The 22,141-nt window shown below is 45.8% G+C and overlaps 2 protein-coding genes across 2 annotated transcripts in view; one reads left to right on the forward strand and one right to left on the reverse strand.

Annotated features, from left to right (window-relative positions):
* Positions 1 to 22,141, reverse strand: part of RAB37 (RAB37, member RAS oncogene family) — a 56,809-nt gene that overhangs the window by 9,414 nt on the left and 25,254 nt on the right. The window contains exon 2 of the mRNA XM_006912254.2: positions 3,326 to 3,436. Within this exon, the coding sequence (XP_006912316.1) occupies positions 3,326 to 3,436 (111 nt within the window). The remainder of the gene's footprint in view (positions 1 to 3,325; positions 3,437 to 22,141) is intronic.
* Positions 12,805 to 22,141, forward strand: part of CD300LF (CD300 molecule like family member f) — a 17,970-nt gene continuing 8,633 nt past the window's right edge. Inside the window, exon 1 of the mRNA XM_006912337.3 lies at positions 12,805 to 13,206. Within this exon, the coding sequence (XP_006912399.1) occupies positions 13,137 to 13,206 (70 nt within the window). The 5' untranslated portion in view covers positions 12,805 to 13,136. The remainder of the gene's footprint in view (positions 13,207 to 22,141) is intronic.

Here is a 22,141-nt window from a genome sequence, read left to right on the forward strand (position 1 = left end):
CGGGGAGGGACATGAGGCAGGGACTGTTTAAGGGGTGCGTTAGGGGAGGGGCGCCTGCATCTCTTTACTTAGGTGTTAGGGGTGAGGGGCAAGGGGCAGGTGTGGCTTTGGGGACTTTGTGTCCATCCACCTACAGCCCTGTGATTTTCGTCATCGGCTGGGGTTATTTTCTGGAGGCAGGCAGCCATAACCTCCCATGCACATGGGGTGGGATTCCAAGAGGGATGCGTGCGTGTCTGGGAGAGGGGAAGCTGCACAGGTGATGGGCTTAGACTTTATTTGAAAACCAATCATGAGCCACTGAAGGTTGGGTGGGGGATGAGCAGAGCGAGGCTTTCTGAGGATGAATTTTGCAGCTATGTTGAGGAAAGACATGGAGGCGAGAAGTAACAAGGAGGACTGGAATCGGGGTAGGAGGGAGGCTGGCCAGAAAGATCACTGTGTAAACGCCATCGATGTCAGCACCCCAAGAAACCTCTCAGCAGGGCTTGGCAGCCAGTTTGGTGGTGCTCGTGATGGAGTTGGGGAAAATCTTGATTTGAGAGGCACCCGCATGGAAGCTGGGCAGGTCCCCTCCCAGCGGGCAATGGGCCTGCTGGTTTCGGGGGTGAGGGTTACTCCAGAGGCCCTGGCACCTCACTTCACTCACCACTGTCTCTTTTAAAAGGGGAGCTCCTTCCCTGTCCTCTGCCCAGGCTCCACTGCCCTATGAGTTGGGCCTTCAGTGGCCCCCTCTACCTCAGTTACCAGGACACAGGAGGAATATTCCAGGCCACAGTCAGGACCAGCCACGGGGCACTTGCAAATTGCTAGCTGTAAGTAGTATTTAAAGTCTCTGTGTGAATGACAGGTGGATATGTAAGTGTCTTGTGACCTGGCTCTCTGGGGACCTACAGACCACTGATATTTGAAGGAGACCCCAGCGTCCTCCAGCCCCTTTGCTCAGTGCGATATGGGAGCCTTAAGCTGTTGTGCAAAGTGTCAGCCGCTTGGAGCAGAGGAGACCTGTCTCTGAAGAGGACAGGAATGGAGGGTCCCAGGCATAGAAAGAGAAGTGGGCCGGGGGCTCACTGAGGAGACAGACATTTTCTCGTTGAGAGCTGCAAACCTTTGTAAGTGAGCAGCTGTGTCTAGGCCCAGGGTCGGTCATGGGTCCTTGATTTGGCTCCTAACACAGGCTGCTGTCGCTGCCCTCCACTACGAGAGTGTGTGGGGGTCCCCTGGGTTCGTGTCTGTTTATGCGTCTGTTTATGCTCCCAGGTCATGCACTTGGCCCAGGTGTCCCCAGGCACGGGCCCGGGTTGGGTCCTCAGGCCCGCGGTCAGGGTAAGCTGCCCATGGGTCTGTCCTAACATGAACCAAACCCTCCTGGTGCTGGCCGGTGCCAAGCGAACAGCGAGGCTCCAGAAGGTCCAGCCCGAGGAGTAAGCAGAGCCGGGCCTGTTCTGCCTCGGGCTGCTGCGGGCTCTCAGCGTAACCACATTCTTTCTTCCTTCTCACAGGCAAGCGGCCTCTCTTCTCCCACCAGGCTAATGACAAACTTTGGAGTTCCGAGCCCCGTGCGTCTGTGGAGTGTGATCAGAGTTTGCACACCCATAACCACACCCACATCCACCCCACTCTCTGTGCTCTGAGTCTGACAGGTGGGAGGATGGGCGTGGAGATCTGAGTGTGGCTGTGAGGGCACCGTGAGGGCCGAGGGGCAGACTGGGCATGGGACCATGGTGGGGAACAGCTGGCAGCCTGGTCCGAGCCCTCAAGGACCATCAGGGCAGCCTCGCCCTCCTGGGACTCAGCCCTGTTCTCTGAGCCCAGCAGCTCCCAGCAGTGGGAGAGCCCGGGGCACTGGTGCTTCACGTGGGGTGCCCAGGCCTTGACATACACCCTGGCCAGGCTCTCATTTCTGCTTCCCTCTGAAGCCCCGTCCATCACGGGCCCTTGCCTTCCTTGCTGTGACCCCACGAGCAAGCCCAGATGCTGGGGTTCCCTGTTTCTCTTCCCACCAGCGTGACTCCGCAGAGTCCCAGCCCCAGGTGGAGCCTCGCAGGCCTGTGCTCTGCTTGGTCTCAGGGGCTGGCCTCTGAAACACCCGTGCTGTCCAAGCAATGACGTTTGCTCCTCCATCTCCAGACACTAGGGTTCTGCAGACCTCCAAGGAGGGCCCTGCAGCTCCTGCCAGGTCCAAGGGAGGAGCCAAACCCTCTCTGAAGGCCCTCCCAGGATTCCAGGTCGCTGAGAGGGCGACAGGCAGGCGTGGTGGAAGCCGAGAGAAAGGCTGGGGGGAGCTGTGTGTTGGGAATACTTCTCTAATCTGAGCTTCCCTGCTGTGCACTGTCTGGGGAGAAACCCGTGCTAAAAACTGAACTTTAACCTTTGACCTCCAGGTGCCCTAGGACCACGTGACAATGCTAAGTTTGGACTGTGCTTAAAATTTTAAGCCATTCCTTTGCCTCTCCGGATTCTTTTGTCCTGGAAGGTGGACCTGAGCAATCCATATCACGATATTCCCTTGCTGATTAAGAAGTACAAATTACCAGTTATAAAAACAGTCACGGAACAACAACCACAACAACAACAAAAAAAAAACAGTCACCGGAATATAAAGCACACCATAAGGAATTAGCCAATAATATCGTGACAACTGTGTGGTGTCAGATGGGCACTAGACTTATTGGGGGTGATCATTTGGTAAGTTATATAAATGTCTAATCACTATGCTGTTTCCCTGAAGCCAATAGCATGTCATATGTCAACTGTAACTGAAGAATAAAAAAAAATTATTAAGAAAAATATGAATGTACCTCGCAGCCTGGCATATCGCTATAAAGCAAAAATTGGTAAGAATGAAAAAAGGAACTGAAAAATTCACACACACACACGCACAAGGATATTTCCTTGCTTTCTAGCTTCTAGCTGTGTTCAGCCCGTGGGGCGCCCCAGAAGGAGATGGGGGAGCAGGAGGAGAGCAGCGTGGGAGGGAGGCTGGCTGCCCTGGCTCCCCCTCCCCGGAGAGTCGCCAGGTACTGCTGTGTTCCTCCACCGCAGGTCACAGCTCCTGCCAGCCAGGCCTCTCCACACAGCCCTCTCTGTCTCTGGGGCTGGAGATCATTCCCTCCTCTCACCCCCGTAAGCCGGGTGTGGGATGGAGGCCCTGCCGCTACCCAAGGCCACTGCGTCACCCCTCCTGGTTTCCCAACGCCCTGCTTACACCTGGGTAAACGGTCTTTATTAAACCTTCTTGAATGATGCAATGCGAGTGTCCACCCATTTCCTGCCGGGGCCTTGGCAGAGGCGTACGAGGTCCCCAGAGGCTGGGAGTGCTTACTGTGAATCCGATGCCCACGGTGGCCGAGAAGGAGCCTGGGATGAACTTTCCCTGGTCGAACTGGACCAGCAGAGACGTCTTCCCCACGCCACTGTCACCCACCAGGATGGTCTGAAAGGGAGCAACAGACAGGCGTGAGGGCCAGCAGTGTGAATCAGGCATCTGGGATGTCGTCGTGGTTGAGGGAGTGGGTTCCTTCTAAACACACATACGCGTGTATGCACACGCCCAGACACACACGTCAAACTCCTGCTTTCCTACTGAAGTCAGTGAAGGAGGCACGCAAGCATAGACGAAACCTTGTTCCATCCTACATCGGTAAACGTCTGGGGTGACGGTGAGAATGCGCCTCTCAGACTCCCGGCCACAGCAGCATAACGGACCGAGGGCCCCGTGCAGCGCTCTGCAGGCCATCACCCGTGTGTTCGCGCCACGGCCAAGCTTCGCACAGGCAATGCGCAGCCCAAGGCGGAGCCTGGCGGCGACACCGAAGCAGGCCTGTTTCTGGGAGACACGGGGCATCCCTAACAGCCGATTTCAGCGGCAGGACCTCCTCATGGCTCTTATAGAACCTTCCAGAGACCGTTTGATGGTCCCAGACACTTCCACACGGGCACTTCCTGGCCTCCGTCCTTCACGTGAGTGCAGACCTGCATCACGGCCTGACAATTCTCCCCACCTCTCCTGCTTCCTACCTCCTTTCTCGCATAGGTGTTTCCCCTAATAAAATTCCTGCACGCTGAATTCCCTTTTGACATCTGCTTCTTGGAAGATCTGGACTAACCCAATGGGTCTTCTGCATGGAAAAGTCTAAAAAAAATAACCTATAGCATAAAAATAAATAAACAGGATGTGTGGCTATTTGCCTTAGGAAGAGTTTGCACTTGGCCCTGGAACAAGGTATTGGAGAGGACACCATTTCAAAGAAAAGCAGAGGTTGGGAAAAGAGGGGGCGGCCACTTCCTTCTGGGGGGAAGGAGGGCGTGAAGTAACGTGGCAGTGCCACACACACATCATACGTGCGCCCACCACTGGTACCCGGCCGTCTCTCAGTGAGTGAGTGAATGAATGAATGGGTGGAGAAAGGCCTTAGTGTCAACGTGGACAATAGCCACTTTTCAAAGGCAAGCAGGCAAGGTTGTTGCAAAGGCTTAGGAAATGCCAACTTTAGCTAGATTTGCAAAAATAAAAAAAAAAGACATAAAAAATTAAAAATGTAAAAGCATAAAGACTAACGGGTCAGATCCATGGCCACTGTTTGTCTCTGACGGTGACACCGAATCGTGTTAGCAGGGCAAACACGAGGTCGTTCATGATGTCCCCTCGAATGTCCCCTGACTATGGGCTCCCACCCCCTCTTTCCAAAACAAATTCTACCCAGCTTTTATTTCCTCCTGGGTCAAAGAGCTCCCTCTGTTTTGTCAGATGCAGTGGCTTTAATAATTTACGTCTCGAATCCAGCTTCCTCAGCCTTGAAGAAGTGCTTCCCAGAGAGAATATTCCAGAATGCGAGGGCTCCGTCCTTCCAGGTAGGTCCGTCTTGTTCATTTACTAAAGATTCTCATTCTTTTCCCTTTTATCCTTTTCTTTTGCAGGGTGAAGAGTTTCCATCACTTTCTTCTCTCCGCGTACCGTTCCATCTTCTTGGGACCTTTTCTGGTTCAGCGGGGACACGGTCCAGGGTGACGGGGTTCATCGTTTCAGATGATGAAACTGTGTGATGATGACCTCTGGGGCCAGGGGCAGGATGACGATGCTCTCATTGGTCTTTGTAGAAACAAGCCGTCCTGTGGAGATGCTGGTATCAGGGTCTAAGAACTTTTGGCTGGGCCACTATGGAGAGCTCAGAGGACCTCCTTAGACCTGGCCCTCTTCTGTTGATGTCCCTCTGCAGGAAATGAGACGCCCATAGGGCCGAAGGCCCCCTGTCCCTCCTATAGAGTACACTTCTCCCGGAGCTCACCGCTAGTGTAATATTCACTATACAACACTAGTCAAGGGGTGACTGTTTGCAGGGGTGCGGACAGAGCTCAGATCTAAAACCTGGGGTGTCCACATCATTCTCCTCAGGACCTTCGGGTGTGGAGTGTGCAGGAGGCAGAAGAGCAGGGGAGTGGCTGTGGGTGGGAGCCGAGGACCAGGCGATGGCTGTCGCTATTCTGGTGTGGAACTTTCGAGAACCCCACATTCAAACCTGTCTCCCAGATCGGTAGGAAGGTATATAATATGTCAAAGTAGGAACATAGGACACACTTGATTTGATAGTTTATTTTTTAGCTTGACTTAGAGCGTTAAAATATTGGTCTATGGGCCTTTATTTGTACCCCGGCCCCGGTCCTCCAAATGTTGGGACGGGTCTGCCTAAATTCATTACCTTAGACACGTGACGGACTTTCTCTCTCTACCCATTTGCTGCCGGCATTTTTCCTGAAGTTCTTCCAGGTTGATTCCAAATTTCACTCCTTGGCGAAGCTAACGGTCAACTTCAGACCCAGATTTTCTACTGTATCTTCCCTCTTCTGGGACGTTTTTGAAAATGTTACAGAAACCTCTGTGTCCACTTGGCCACCGTTCAGAAAAGTATCTTTGTTCTCTCTTCTCAAGCCTTTTGCTTATGTCTGTTATTTGTGCCACGTGCATTTCCAAAAGGGATTTGAGGCGGCTGAAAACAAAACCCACAAACCCAAGAGGGCAGTTAAAAACTCCGCCTGAGGAGAGCTTCCTCCTCAGAGCGAGGCTGGGGTGTTCCTGCCTTTGAGCCTGACGTTTGAGTCTAGATCTCCTGGCAGTCAGGACAAAATGGGAAACCAGGCGGGGCGTGTCGTTCTTATTTCCTGACAAAGGACGCCTGCGTCCCTTCATCAGTGAGTATTTCCCCCTGGCATGTGAGGCTGAGAAGAATCCGTTATGCGATTCTTCTACAAGGGGCCTTGATTGACAAAACGGGCAATTGTAATTTTGCAGAAGATGCAAAGCTTATTCTACAGCTTTTGTATCGAGCCGTTGCTAAAAGCGGGAACTTCATGTTAAATCATCCTTGAGTGGAGGCCTCTCGATGGCATCTGGCTAACGCTGCCCAAGCCCTTTGCTCTCCTGTGACTCCAGGATTCAAGGGGAACAGTTAGAAAACCTAGATAAATGTGGTGGTTAGCATGGCTCCTCCAGTGGCTCCGAGCAACTTTCTTAACAAGAGAGGAAATTTACGTGCCACAAAGAAAAAGATCGGTCGATCTGACTGCATAGAAATAAAAACGTCTGGTTGACAGAAAATACCAGAAACAAAATCAAATGAGAAACGGCAGAGGCAAAATATTTGCAAGACATATGACAAAGAGTGAATATAGCCAGTTACATAAAAAGCTCTCAAAGGAAAATCTCAACAGAAAAATGAACAAAGGATATGAATAGGTATATTGAGTGTGTGTGTGTGTGTGTGTGTGTGTGTGTGTGTGTGTGTGTGGTTAGTTTTATGTATCGACTTGGCCAAGCTATTGTACCTGGTTATTCAATTAAACACTAATCTAGATGTTGCTGCAAAACGAAAGTTTCTCTGAGGAGCCAGAAAATTCTGCTTCAAGATTGCAGCGTCAGCTCCTGCGTGAGAATGTCTAGCCTGCCGGCTGACTGCAGATTTTGGACTTGGCAGACCCCACAGTGAGCTAAGCTAGTTTCTTGATCTCTCTCTCTCTCTCTCTCTGTCTCTCCCCTCCCACCTTCCTTCTAACTCTTCGAGTGTGTGTGTGTGTGTGTGTGTGTGTGTGTGTATAATCTATCTATCTATCTACCATCTATATCCCACTGCTTTTGTTTCTCTGGAGACCCCTGACTGATACAATATAACATTTAATGGTTTGATACAAGTTTGATCATGGTTGGTATTGGCTGAGACTTTGGAGAGCAGGCTCTCATACATGCTCCATCCGTGAGAGCACCCATGGAGATAACCTTTTTAGAGAGTAACTGTCACTATCTGTCAAGGTTACAAATGCAAATTCCTTTGACTCAGTGATTTTATGGCTTTGCTTGCAAAAGTGCACCAAGATCTGTGTACGAGGGTGCTCGCCGTAGCATTCGTGAGAGCGAATGAATGATTCAGTGATTGGGATTGGCTAAATACACTCGAGAACATCCACACGATGCAAAACTGTGAAACAGCGAAGTGGATCTGTATGTGCTGTTTGGGAAACAGTAAATTATTAAGTACAAGAAGGGGCGCAGAGGCATGCTGTGTGATGACTGTGTGTCCTTGGCTGAGGTGCGTATGCTGGTTATGCACACACCGTTGCCAGGAAGTCAGCAGAGGCTGACAGTGTGGTTACCCTCTGAGATTCTGGGGGTGGTGACGGGTGGATGGGGTGGGGTGCTGGAGAGACTTTTACTTTTCATTTCTCTCTCTCTCTCTCTTTTTTTAAACAATTACTTGCCTTATCCTTTTAAAAAAGGTGTCAAGAAGCAGAATTTGCCCCTCTAAAATATGCCTTTTGGGATATCGATTATTTTAAGCCAGTTATTTTTAAGAAATGAAAGACTCAAGAAGAACCTTTGACCTACCCACTAACTGCCTAAAAGAATGTAGGTAAAGGACCTGCTCCAGAAAGGAGATACCAACACAGATAACTGTAGTTTAATGTAAACTAAGTGTTAAACACAGCGAGGAACTTAGAAAGGTCTGTTTGATCAAAGTCCTCTTTGTATCCCACTGCTAAAGATGTCCCAGCAAACCTTTATGTACCAAATATTTGCTTTTCTATCTCTACGTAAACCGCCTCCCTGCCCTTTGAAATTCCAGACTACAACTGCCCCTTCTCCTTAGCTCAAGGTGACATATAATCCTTAACTGCTTGATCTGTCCAGTGGTCTCATATTCTCATGGACCCCCCACCCTTTACGTATATATGTAATAAATTTGGTCGTTTCCTCCTGTTAATCTGTATCATGTTAATTTAGTTATTAGTCCAGCCAGAAGAAGCTGAAAGGGTAGGAGGGAAAATTAGTTTTCCTACCCCACGGCATTAACTCATGGTATTTCAGAGAAGGCATTATTAGCCACATTTTCTTTGCATACTTTTCTGTATTAAGGAGGCCTAATAAATGTAGAACAAAAGGCTGGTCATGGATACACATATGTATATATAACAACGATGATCTCGGCGTGGTGGGATTGGGGGAGACAAAATGCATTTGTGTTCTCTGTGTTTCATTATTCTTCTATAACGGACACACATTGCTTTGTAATCAGAAAACGCCTGCATCTTGCTGGGGACAAGCAACCTAACCGTCGCTGAACAAATGCTCGATTTAATTTTTCTAAACAGATCTAGCCCACTGATCATGGCTTTGAAAAAGATCAAACTCTCTGGGCAGAGGGAGCCTGAGTGGTAGTTATTCCTCTCTGTCCATTTTAGCAAGGATTACACATCTCAGATATACCTGCGGGGCAGGTGGCAAAGGTGATAAAGCCTCCATTTTGAAAATCGAAGAGCCCTTTCACCTTCTCTGCCTTCAAAGGGCTAACTCACCGTGTGGAGAGGGGTCGAATCCTGGCTCTGCTGATTACTAGCCATGTGACCCTGGACAAGTTACTTGCTCTCTGAGCTTTGACTTTTTTTTTTTTTTTAATATGAAAAGTGGAATTAACATCTCCTTTCCTCTAGATTCGTAGTTGGGATTTAAGGTGATAACTACAAAAATATGGAGCATAGCACATTGTGGGGGGGTGCGGACTGAAAGGTTCAGGAGCGATTGCTAACAATTCCAGTTTACGACTGGTTCACAGGTGCGAGACAGAGCTTCTTCGCAGAGCTTACAGGGCCAGGGGAAGAATGACAATAGTTCATTCTTTTATTCATTTTTTTCATCAATTATTTATTGAGCATCTACTATATGCCAAATGTGCTTTCAGCCCCTGGGGAGACAGCCCTCATGGATCTCTAATCCAGAGTGGGAGAGACTCAGCTAAACTAGCCTTTTCGACACTGGCCCTCTGTCACCTACGAACAGATGGCGGTTTGAAAACAGATAGTCTGTCATTTCTAAGTCCATGGCAACCAAGAGGATTTTGAGACCGCAGATCCTGGATACATGACCACACCAAAGAAACATGAGTTGGCTCTCCGAAGCTCTTAAACCCATCCTTCTCGATGATATTTGTTCATGTGACATCTTTTCCCAAAGGAGACAGTCTTGTCTGCAGTGAAAATCTGTTGAGCAATGAGTGACGTGAGCTCATACAACACATCGGTGACTTTGCTTAATTTCGGAAATAACTGTGTATTTTTGCAGGAAGAGATAAAAGATGAAAGTATGAATCTTAGCATTAAACGCGATCCCCTCAAGATGGGGAGATTAAAGCAATTAAATCTTTTTTTAAACCTTATCTGTATTTCATGATATATTTTCTTAAAATGAACATATATTGCTTTTGTTATTTGGACCAATTTATTATTTGAAAACACAGGCCACAGATAGTTCTGTTGGTCCCAGATCTGTTCTGATCTGAACCGCATCAGTGGAAGAGGTGACAGTGGGGGTCTTGAGGCAAGAGAGCATGAGGGGCCATCCGTGAACAGCTGCCAGGCAAGGTCAAAGGGCAGAGAGGATCCAGGGGAACAGAAGCCAGGGGTCAAATTAAGCCATACAAAGAGGAAAGTCAGGCAGCTGCTATAGGGTGGGTCTAGGTTTCGTGTGACCTTTTAGTTTTCTGTTGCCACAGTGATGCTGCAATGAACTGTTTCAAACTCAGTGACACAGAACAAGTTCGTGAGTCGGCAGTTTAATCTGAATGGTCCTTCTGGTTTCTACTGGGCTCCCTTGGGTGCTGGGGGTTGGTTGGCTGTTGGCGAGTGCTGCTTGGCTCTGCTCCACCTGTCCCTCCATCCACCTGCCGGCTCGCCCGTGTGTTCTCACGGCAGAAGCAGACGTGCATGAGAGAGAGCAAGAGACCTCCACAGGCTGAGGTTTGAAATGGCGCAGCATCTCTTCTGCATTTTCTTGGGGAAAGTAGGTCACAGGTCATGTTCAGACTCAGGGCGAATAGACCCTGCCTCTTTAATGAGAACAACTATGGAGTTGAAAGGTATGGTGGGACTGTCTGCCACAGGCGTGAAGATTATACAACATCGAGGCTCCTTTTTAGGAAAAAGGACCCTAAATTATGAATACGAACTTTGATATAGGGCCTCGGAAGGAGCCGATCAGGTGAGGGGTGCTGATGTCTAAGCTCTGTCAGCTTCACGGAAAATCTGCCTCTTCCTTATTTTCACCAAGAAATGAGAAACTAGAAGCCCTGTGGGACCTGAGAAGGGGAGCACAGCAAAGTCATGCTGATGGCAGAGCCCAGAGCGAAACCGCTCCAGCCCCGAGGACTGGTCTCAGGGAAGTCTATCTAAACGCGGCTTCCCGATGCTCCTCCGTGGAGAGGCTCTGTTTCTTGGTTTTCTTCAGGTCCACTTGGTTTAGACTTTGGTCATTGGAATTCTCAAGTGAGCCTTGCAGCACACTTCTTGTGGACCCTCTCTGCCAGGGCGGGAGAGACCCAATACAGGAGCGCTTTTACCTGCGAACGGGTGGGGTCCTCACAGCGGCCTGTAGTTTACAAGTTCGTAGTGACCACGAGAAGCAGCTTGAGCAAGTCTCTGTTCTTTGTAACTAGGAGAACTCAGTGAACGCGTCAACACGCACACACACACACTACACGTGCACACACACACCATGCATGTACACACGCATACACATGTGTGCACACATGGACACGCACACGCAGGTGCTTTGGGGCAGATGATCCGTTTGATTCCTTCTTTCACAGGGGGGATGTGGAAGCCTAGGGAGGTAACTGACTCATGCAGGAGTCCATGACCGAGCCACGTCTAGGGCCTCCCCAGCGGCCCCCGAATAGCCCGACTCTCCTGCAGTCCCCAGAAGCACTTGTTCAGAGGAGCAGTCTTGCCATCACCCAGAGTCACTCGGGTGATTCTCTATTCTTGATTCAAAGTGGAGCCCTCCTTGGGTGGGAGGGCCCAGGGTCAGAGAGTCGAGTCCCAGGCGGAACTCTGAGCAGCTCCGAGACTGTCCAGTCCCTACTGCCCATGCCCAAGAAAGGAACGGTTTCCCCACCACCCTCCAAGCATCTGGCCCCTGTTTTTCAGGGCTGTCATTTTCCCTGGAAGCCAAACACCATCCCTGTTTGGCCACTGTCTCTTGGTGTGACCACACAGCGCCCCAGGCAGAGGGTGGACTTGCCAAGCAGTGGGGGCTCTGGCTACATCCTGGAAAGGACCCCGCTTATCAGCTGCTGCGTTTTTTTCTGTGCAAATAACCCTCTTGCACTTCTATTCATTTCTGATTAGGGTGTGAGGGGCTTAGGTCCCTCCCTGGGACTCACAGGGTCACAGGGTGTATGTGACATATAGCAAAAGTGGCTCCAGGAGTGAAATATGAGAAAGGTTCTACCTTTGCCTAATCTCTGTGCTCCACCTGCAGGGCTTGCTGGGATCCTGGTGGAAGGGGGAGGTGGGGGTGGGGGATGGGCACAAAGGCGGAGTAAGACAGGCAGAACTGGTGCTTCCTTTCTTCCTATTTTGACAGACAGCTCTTTACAAGGCGATGGGTGTAATAGCCGTGAGCAATGAGCTGGTTTCTTCAGGAAGGAGCCCTTGGTGTTATGACAGGTTTCAGGCTGGAAGTTCAGGCTGGTCTTGATACCCACGGGCTCTCACCTGGAGGGCTGGGGCATAGCAGTAAGAGTTTCTGGTGTGTTCTCAGGTCCCTCTTGCCCATTAGACTGGTAGTTCCTGTCTCTTTGAGCCCCTTTCTTTGCAGTCTGGGTTTTGATACCCACTTAGCCTCTTTATTCAGACCTCTGCTCTAGAATCTTCCCTTTGGCTTTCTGACGTTGGCCCCAAGTCCCTCTGTTGCAGGAAGGGACATCCGACAAAGGAATTTGGACGCTCAGACAACTTTGATAGAGGAAGGAGAATTTATCAGCCGGCGGAGCATGTGGGGCTTAACAGCACCGAAGCGCGAATTCTCCTTGCTTAGATTTCTTGCAGCTTATATACCTCTGCGGTGTCCACGCGAGGGGCGCGTGAGTCCTTAGTCTGAGGTTTCACGTGCACCTCGTGACTCAGGATGGAGAGGGGGAGTTTCGGGTGCCGGCCGCAAGGGGGAAGGAATTTCCAGATCACTGGTCTTATCTATTTATGAGTCATTTGTCTTACAGCTGTGACAAGAGTTTCTAGAAGGCCATTCAGAGATCTGTAGGATATGGTTAATCTATAAGCAGCTGAGTTGGTCATTTCTGTAAGCCCTTCTTGCCTTTGCATTTTTGAGATACCTCCTCTCCTCTCTTACCCCTTAATCCGATTGAACTCTTGACCTTCTGGGCTTCTGAGAATCTGGCTACACCTGTAATTCCAGCTTTAGGGCATTTTGTCGTCAGCCTTGGCTCTCCAAGAACTCTCTGATGGAGACAGGTCCCCGTGTCTATCTTCTTACCAGTGGGGAGGATTGAGTAAGAGCCTGCCTGACCCAGTGGGTCTGTGTCTGCAATTTCCAGAAGACCAAGAAGCCCGAGGTTCTCTTTTCAGAGTAACTGCGGTGGCTCCGGATGGGGAAGTATTTCTCACAAGCTTCCCCACTGATCACTAGGACTTCTTGTTAACAGCCTTGACATTTCACCTCCTTCCTCTTTTAGTTTGATCCACCAGTGGGAAGTGCCCGAAGGAGGAAGTGTGTGAGAGTGAGAATAAGTGAAAGCAGCAGGCTTGGAAGATGATGGCATCGAGTCTGTAGCTGGCTCTCGCTGACGGGCTCGATGCACGGGGAACGTGAGAGGAGAGAGATGTACCTGCTGCTGCTCTTCCCCCTCCTCTTCCGGGTTTCAGGTGAGTGGGGCCTGGGTCTGTACTCCTGGGGAAAGCACACGGCATAATTCCTGACCACCCAGGGGCTGATAATTCAAAATAGACGGATGATGCCCCGCTCCTTCCCCCGCCACGGTCAAAGCAGAGGAGCCCTGGGCACTCAGGTGAACACTTGCTCCCGGACCTTTGTGAATGCGTTATGACCAAGGGAAACCTCTGGGGCAGAAGCGAGGGTGGAGGGGGCTTCGAAGGAAGGAAAGCAGGAGGTTTGCCAGACAGGGAGGGAATGGTGAGTCTAGGCATTTGAGGTAGAAAGAAGTAGCAGAAGTTGCCGAGGGACAGGAAAAATCAAGAGGAGGTAGCTTAGTAGGACGGAGAGGAAACGAGGGGCCACTATGGGCAGCGAGAAGGGGCTGAAGTAAAGTTTAAGTTGATGGATTCCATGATGATTAAAAACTAAGGGGATTTTTTTTGACTTAAAATGTTGGAAGGGCTCAGGACTCAGTCTTTAGGCTTCTTCTTTATCTAGAGTCACCCCCTTGTTGATCTAACCTTCTCTTGTGGCCTTAAATGCCATCTCTATACAGATGATTCCCAATTGTGTATCCCTAGCCTGGACATCCCCCCTGGACTCTAGAATTTTTTCTCCAATTTGTCCATTGAACATAGATGTTGACATTTCAAATGTGACCTCACCTCATCTTCCCCCTCCAATTCCTTTCTTACCCATCTTTGTGTTTGGCACCTCCATCTTTCTAGGTGCTCGGGCAAAACCTGGGGTGGGGGGCATCCATCTCTTCTCTCATATCCAATAATGGTCCTTTGTACACGTAAGCCAGATTCTGTCTCTGCTCTGGTCAAAACCTTCCAGCGGCCTCCCATCCTACTCAGAGTAAAAATCCACAGTCCTTACAGAGGCTGCAAGGCACTCACCCTCTGGGTTCCTCCAACGCATCATCTCTCTGCTCTCTTCTCTACTCTGCTCCCCCTGGCTTGACCAATGTCAGCCCCATTGGCCTTTTAGGTGTTCTTTGACCATGCCAGGCACACTCCTGCCTCAGGACCTTTGCACTTGCTGTTCTCGCTACCCATAATGCTTTTCCCCAGATAGCCACAGGCTCCAGTCCCTTAAATGTTTCACGTCTTTGCTTCTCACTGAGGCCTTCATCCATGACCCTAATTAAAGTAGCAATTCCCTCGCATTATTTTTCTCCACTGTCTGTCCCCTCCCTTCCCCCACTTTGATAGGGTGCAGGGATTCTTGCACCCACAACCATACCAGGTAAAGATTGGACAAATAGTATTTGTCGAATGAGTGAATGTGTCTAATGAAGAGGAAACAATGTGACTGCTGTAATCGCCCCGGTCCCCAGACCAAATCTTTCTCTTTCTAATTTCATAGAACTGAACAATTGAGACTGTTAACATTTGTTGGAGAGGAATGTAAAATGGTGCAGTCGCTTTGGGAATCAATTTGACAATCTTGAAAATGTTAAATACGTGGTTACCACGAGACCCAGCAATTCAACTCCTAGGTAAAAACCCACGAGAATTGAAAACATACGTCCATGTAAAAACTTGGACGCAAATATTTGTGGCGACATTATTCATCATAGCCAAAAAATGGAAACAACTCACATATGTATCATTTGACGGATGGATAAATAAATGTGATATATCGATACAGCGGAATATTATTCAGTCATAAAAAAAATGAAGTACTGACTCATGTTACGACGTGGATGAACCTCGGAGACGTGAAGCTAAGTGTAAGAATCCAGGCACACAAGGCCGTACGCTGCATGATTTCATTTATATGAAATGTTCAGAATGTGTCAATTCATAGAGACAGATAGTAGATCAGTAGTTGCCAGGGGCCGGGGGAGGGAGTAAGGGAGAGTGACTGCTAATGGGTAAGGGTTTTTTGGGCGGATGACAAATTTGGAAGGAGGTAATAGTGATGTTTTCACAGCTTTGTAAATGTCCTGAAAACCCCTGAGTACCCTTTGAAAGGGTTGTTTGTGTGCTATGTGGATTGGATCTGAGTGAGAAAATGATTGAAGAGCAGACAGGAGAATTGGGAGCAGTAGTGGTCTCCTGATAGAAGGTTTCGGGTCACCTTTGGCGTGTGTGTGGATCTGAGGCCCTGGAAGAGGGTGTCCACGGCAACCAGACAGCCCTCGATGGTTTGCGACTCTTATATGACTCTTAATTTGATCATTCATTCCATCGGCCATAGAAATGGAAACAGAGTGACACGTGCTGGAAAGCAGAGCTGGTGCCCTTGACAGTGAGACTCGGGCGGGGCGAGTGGGATGTTTAGATGGGCTGGAAGAAGCCCTCTGAGGAGGAGATGTCTGAACTGAGACCCAGAAGACGAGAAAGAGCAGGTCCTTATGATCGGGGACAGCTTTCCGGGCACAGGGAACAGCGAGTGCAAGGCTCTGATGTAGAAATGAGCTTGGTCTTGGCACGTCTGAAGAACAGAAAGGCCACGTGGCTTTGTTACGTGCTTCAGAATAGCCTGGAGGGGCCGGTTGGGAAGATATTATTATTATCTCTTTGGGGCAAGGGTTTTAGGGGAGGAAAATGACGTGTCCAGGACCACAAGGCTGGGAAAGGGAGACCTGGAGGTGGTTTGCGGACACACACGGCCCCGTGTTTTCCGGTGTAGATGTGGAGAAAGCCAACTTCGAGTGAGATGCGGGGAACGCACAGAAAGGACGGTGTTTCTTCTGATACGGGGGGACAGGGGAATTTGGTGGTGAGCGAGTGTGAGAGTGGTGCTGTGTGAGTGTGTGTGTGTGTGTGTGTGTGTAGAATTTGGTGGTGAGCGGGTGTGAGAGTGGTGCTGGTGTGTGTGTGTGTGTGTGTGCGCGCGCGCGTGCGGTTTGGGTGTGATGGAGGCAGAGCGGGAAGATCTGTCTGAAGCGGATGGGTTAATGAGGAACCTGGTCGCCATGAGAACCTCTGTGTCACCTCTCACCAGCCTCGTCCCCAGAACGTCCAATCACATGTAAGAAATTTACCCGCCACTACTTTCCTTTTTTTAAAGAGCTCATTGTTTTAAAAGTGCACATGAAAAAAAATATCAACTGGAAAGTTCCCACTGGGCTTTATAGCGTTGGTCTTCTGTGAAAAGGAAGAGATTTTTAATCACCCGACTTTTTTTTCGGGGAAAAACGAGTGGCTTTGTCCAACTTAACTGCTCTGTAAGTGGTGGCAGAGCTGGACAAGACCCCAGATGCGTGGACCCAGAGCGGAGCCTAGCTGATGTCCTGTGTTGGGCTGGAGACGGGATCCATCACCTCCCCTGGGGCTCAGCTTTCCACTGAGCTCGGATTGTTTCTAGTCCCTCCTTTGGGCTGTGAGTAACCGTGCCTGGTGAGGGTGCTGCTGCTTGGAGCTCAGGGCTGTGTCAAGAGGTGCTCTGCCAGGTCGATGGGGAGCGGGCGCTTGGACGGAGAGGTCCAAGCCGTGGGTAGAACAGATGGTTCAAGAGTCAGGCCCCGAACTAAACGCTCAGGGAAGACGAATTAGCAGCACAGCTAAGGATGGAATGGCCATCTGTCTGAGTTTCTTAATGCTGCTGGGACAAATTACCCCGATCTTAGCGGCTTAAAGCAGCACAAATCTATAGCGTTATAATCTATAGGTCAGAAATCTAAAAATGGGTCAACAAGGGCTGTGTTCCCCTGGTGGCTTTAAGGGGGAGAATCTGGTTCCTTGACTTTTCCAGCTTCGAGGAGCTGCCTGTATTCCTCCGTGTGGCCTCATTCGCTCTCATCTCTTCCTCTGTGTCACATACTCGGACTGACCCTCTGGGTTCCCTCTGATAGGGACCCTGTGATTACCTTGGGCCCACCTGGACCGTCTAGGATAATCTCTCTATCTCAAGATTCTTAATTTAATCACATCTGCAGAGTCCCTTTTTGCCAGGTTAGGGGATATAGTCACAGAATAAAGCCTTATTCTGCCTATCACACCATTGAATAGCCCTGTCCAGGAGTTCGTATTTTTCCCTATGATTTTTAAAGTAATAAATGCTCATTGTTGATTCTTAGAAAAGTACAGACAAAAATAAAGAATGAGGACAAGTAATAAAACCTTCTGTTCATAATCTTAATGCCCAAGGCAACTAGTTGTTAACATTTTGGCTTTTCTTCATCTTCTTTTCTATGCATATTTTTAAAGTTAGTTGAGATTAGACTGTAAATGATATTTAAAAAAAAAAAAACACTTGCACTTCGTATGAGAATTGCCCACATAATTGAAAACATTTCTAAGTATAATTAACAGTGTCTGCGCTGTATTTCATTATATGCTTAATTATTTCCCTAATCGATGGATGTTAACCTCATTCCCTTTATTTTTGCTAGTATAAATGATTATGTAGTGAATACTCGCACACACATTTTTGTTTGCCCCTCAGATTATTCCTGAGGACCAAATCCTAGAAATTTAATTGCTGGAGCAAAGGGCATAGCTATTTTTGGTACATACGAATGCCGTGTTGCTTTCTGTAATGGTCGAACTGATTACATCCCTACCAACAGCCTCTCACAGTGCCTATATCACCTCAGCCACGTCAGCAATATGTTTGTCATAAAAACTCGGAAATAAAACAAGCGAAAATGATATCGCTTAAAAGTTTTTTCATTTGCTGTATTATTTAAATTGAACATTTCGAATTTTCTCATGTACCCGAATTTCCTCTTTTGCAATTTGCCTTTTTCTATCCTTTATCGATTTTCCAAATGAATATCTTAATATCTTTCTTACATACACTCTTTGTAAAGAGAAAAGATATGAATCCATTATTACATTATTCATTCTAAATATTTCTCCCAGTCTGTTCTTTGCCTTTTTAGTCTTTTTTTATTGGTATGTCCAAGTGTTACATTTGTATATAGTCAAATTTATTAACTCTTTCTTGTGTGATGTCATCCATTAGAAAGTTCTCTATATCATTCAGATATTTTATAAAGATTCACTTCTATTTTCTTCTAGTTTAAAAACAGCAAATTGTACTGACCTCCTTAATCTCCCTGAATTTACCTAAATGGAGCAGTCGGAGAGCCAGACAGCATCCAGCAATGTTTAGGTCCTAATCCTTCCTTTTTCTGCTTATTTCTTTAGTCTTCTGTGGTAAATGTAAACTTCTTAAATAGGTCAGGTCTGTTTTTAGGCTATTGACTCTGTTTTCTTGATGTGTTTATCTATTCTCGTTAGATTTCCAAGCTGGTTTCTTCCTTATGGCTGGATGTTGTTTTAATACTTGGCATGGCAAGTCCATCCTCATTATTCATCTTTATTTTGTTAGAAATTCTCATCCATTTATCTACTCAGATAATCTTTAGTGTGTAAACACACACATACACACACATTTATCAGAGATTATCTAAAAATGAATATATTCTAATAATATTCTGGATTTTTCTATAAATTCTTTTGGGAAGAAGAGGATGCTTTACCATATACGCATTTTTATTAAGGGCCATAATACGGTGCTTTGTTTATTTACACCTATTATGTCTCTCAGTAAAATGTCATTGTTTGTTTTTTTTCCTACGAGTCTTGATTGTTTCTGTCACGTTTATAGGAAAGCTATTGATTTTTATATATTATTTTGTATTTAGCCACTCAAGTTCAATTATGAATTAAAATACTTTTTAAGTTAAGATTTAAAAATTTTCTCTAAATGTCATCATTTCCTCCACAGTAATTACATATTTTATATTTTTCATTGTCTCTCTACTTGATGAGAACTTCCGGAGTCATGTTACTATCTGTATTGGGAAGTCATGTTTTAGTCATGATTTCACTTAAAATTCTTATAGTATTTCATTGTTAAGAATAATTTGGCTGTTCGTTTATGGTATTCTTAAAAGTTTTCTTAATTACAGAAAATAATGCACATACAGAAAGGTGGATAAAGCATCCACGTCCAGGTTAATGCATTATCATAAAGTACGCACCGATGTCTCACAATAATTGTGTTATTTGCTGAGATTTTTGATAATTTTTATCGGATAAAAGAAGCTCCACTCTTATTTTGCTAAGAATTTTTTTAAAATCTTGAATGGGTGTTGAATTCTATCAAGTACTTTTGTCTGTATCTATTGAGATGATCATATGATTTTCCTCCTTTACTCTATAAATGTGACGTACCCAGATTATACTTGATTTTCTAATGTTCAAACCATTTTGCATTCTTGGCATAAACCCACCTAGGTGATGACACATTATCCTTCTTATATATCCTTGGATTCAGCTTGCTGATTTTTGTTTCGTACTTTTGCGTTTATGTTCATGAGCGATATTTGCCCATAATATTTCTTTCTTGCTCTGCCCTCGTCAGGTTTTGGCATCGAGATTATGATACTCTCATTAAGTGAACTTGGGTTGCATACTCTTTTTCTTTGTTCTGGAATGTTTTGTAAGATAGACATTATTTCTTCCTTGTTTACTAGATATCTCCACTGATAACTGTATAGATCAAGAGTTTTCTTTTGTGGAGTTTTTTTTTTTTAAGTAGATTTTATTTAAATAATTGTAGAATTACTCAGGTTTTCTATTTCTTTTTGTGCTAACTTTAGCATATTGTTTTTGCTAGAAATCTGTTTAACCCATCTAAAATTTCAAATTTATTGACATAAATTTATTTAGCTATCATTTTATTGTCCTATCTCTTTATTATCTTCTCCCCTTATTATCTTTTTAATATGTGTAGGGTATATAGTGGTGTCCCCCTTTTCATTCCTAATATTGATTACTTAGATCTTCTTCTTTCTATCATAAATAGCTTGCTAGGGCTATTTGTTTGTTTGTTTGTTTGTTTATTTTAAAGCAACATTTGGCTTTATTGATCTTCTCCATTGTATTTTTTGTACATTAGTAATTTTTTTTGGTACATAATTAATTTAAAATTATTAATTATTTTTTGTACATAATTAATTTCATTATTTCCTTCCTTCTACTTTCTTCTTTTCCTCCTACTCTTCCTTCTGTTGTTTTTCTAACTTTTGAGATAAATGTTCGACTTATTAAATTTCAGTCCTTTTTTTCTTTTCAAGGATATGCATTTAATGCTATAAAATGTCCTTAAGCACAACTCTAGATGTATCCCACAAGATTTTTTAAATTAAGGTATAATTTATATACAGTGAAATGTATAGATTCTAAGTACAGTTCTATGAGTTTTGACAAATGCATTTATTTAACTTAAAACTCTTATCAAGATAGAGAACATTTCCATCACCCAGAAAGTTCCCAAGTACCATTCCCCATCTTTCCCCACCGACAAATCTCTTGTAACTTCTATCACTAGAGATCAATTTGCCTATTGTGGAACTTCACATAAATAGGATAATAAAATGTGTTCTCTTTTGCATCTGTCTTTTACTCAGCCTGTTTTTGAGATTCATCCATGCTGTTTTGTGTATCGCTGGTTCACTCCTTCTGACCTTTCGTAGATGCCGTTGTTATGAATATGCCACTATTTGTTTGTTTAGTTTCCTGTTGTGGTTATTATGAATAAAGCTAATATGAAAATTTTTTGATGGACATTAGATGAAGATTTAGAGGTGGAATTGCTAAGTGGTAGGGTAGATGCATACTTCATTTGATAAGAAATTGAAAAACACTTTCCCAGTGTTCCAAAGTAATTGTATCATTTTATATTCCTACTAGCAAGGGATGAAGAATTCCAGTTGTACTATATTTTCTCCAACATTTGTGACATCGGTTTTTAAAATCCGAGCCATCTAGTGGGTTTTAGGTGGTATCTTACTGCAGTTTTAATTTGCATTTCTTGACAACTAATATGTTGAACACTTTTTACGTGTCAGTGGACATTCGGATATCTTTTGTGAGGTGTCCGTTAAGTCTTTTGCATTTTAAAAGATTGGGCTGTTTTATTTTTATTTTTGAGTTATAGGAGTTTTTTTTTTTAACATATTTTGGACATTAGTTTTTAAATAAATATTTATATATTGTGTATAAAAACTGTAGACTATCAGAATCTCTGGCAAAGCCAAATTCAAAGTAATGATAGCTGGAGACTATTGACCACAAACAGATAGACCTGCACTACCAGGTAGACGCTGGCGAGGAACAAAAATGGGCCGCACACTCGAATCTGCTTTCTGTGACATCCGCAGGGAACTAGACAATGACACACTGCCCTGCGACAAAAGACGAGTTTTCAAATTTTCTTTTGCTACTTATGAAAAAATTTGTGTATCTCAAAGAAAAGACAACGCTCAGCTAAACATTCAAAAAAGAATAAACCTAAAAAGTATTTACAGGAAATAAAAATGCACCTGAAAATGGTTAACAGAAAACTAAAATTTGCGATGGGGGAGGAGAAAATCCTTTAAAAAACTTAATCTGATTACAGACAATATAAAACAAATACGAAGACTCATTACATTTTAATAAAAATGAAAACACTGTATAGCAAAACTACGTGACATAGCCAAAGCTGTATTCAAAAGCAAATTGTTAAGGAAAAGTCTGGCAGTTTCCCCCAAAATTAAATGGAAGTACCCTACGACTGAGCAATTCCACTTCTAGGTAAATACCCTCAAATACTCAAAACACATATCCAAGCAAAAACATGTACAGGAATATGCATAGTGGCATTATTCACAACAAGGGAAAAGTTTGGCAGTTTCCCCAAAAATTAAATGGAAGTATCCTACGACTGAGCAATTCCACTCCTAGGTAAATACCCTCAAATACTAAAAACACATATCCAAGCAAAAACCTGTACAGGAATATGCATAGTGGCATTATTCACAACAGCGAAATGTGGAAACAACCAAATGTCATCAACGGGTGAACGGATAAACAAAATATGGCCTGTCCATACAATGGAATAGTATTCAGCCATAAGAGGAACGAAATACTGACACAAGCTACAGCCTGGATGGACCTGGATGAACACATATGT

This window comes from Pteropus alecto, unplaced genomic scaffold (genome assembly GCF_000325575.1).
Source record: "Pteropus alecto unplaced genomic scaffold, ASM32557v1 scaffold134, whole genome shotgun sequence".
NCBI classification, from domain to species: Eukaryota; Metazoa; Chordata; class Mammalia; order Chiroptera; family Pteropodidae; genus Pteropus; species Pteropus alecto.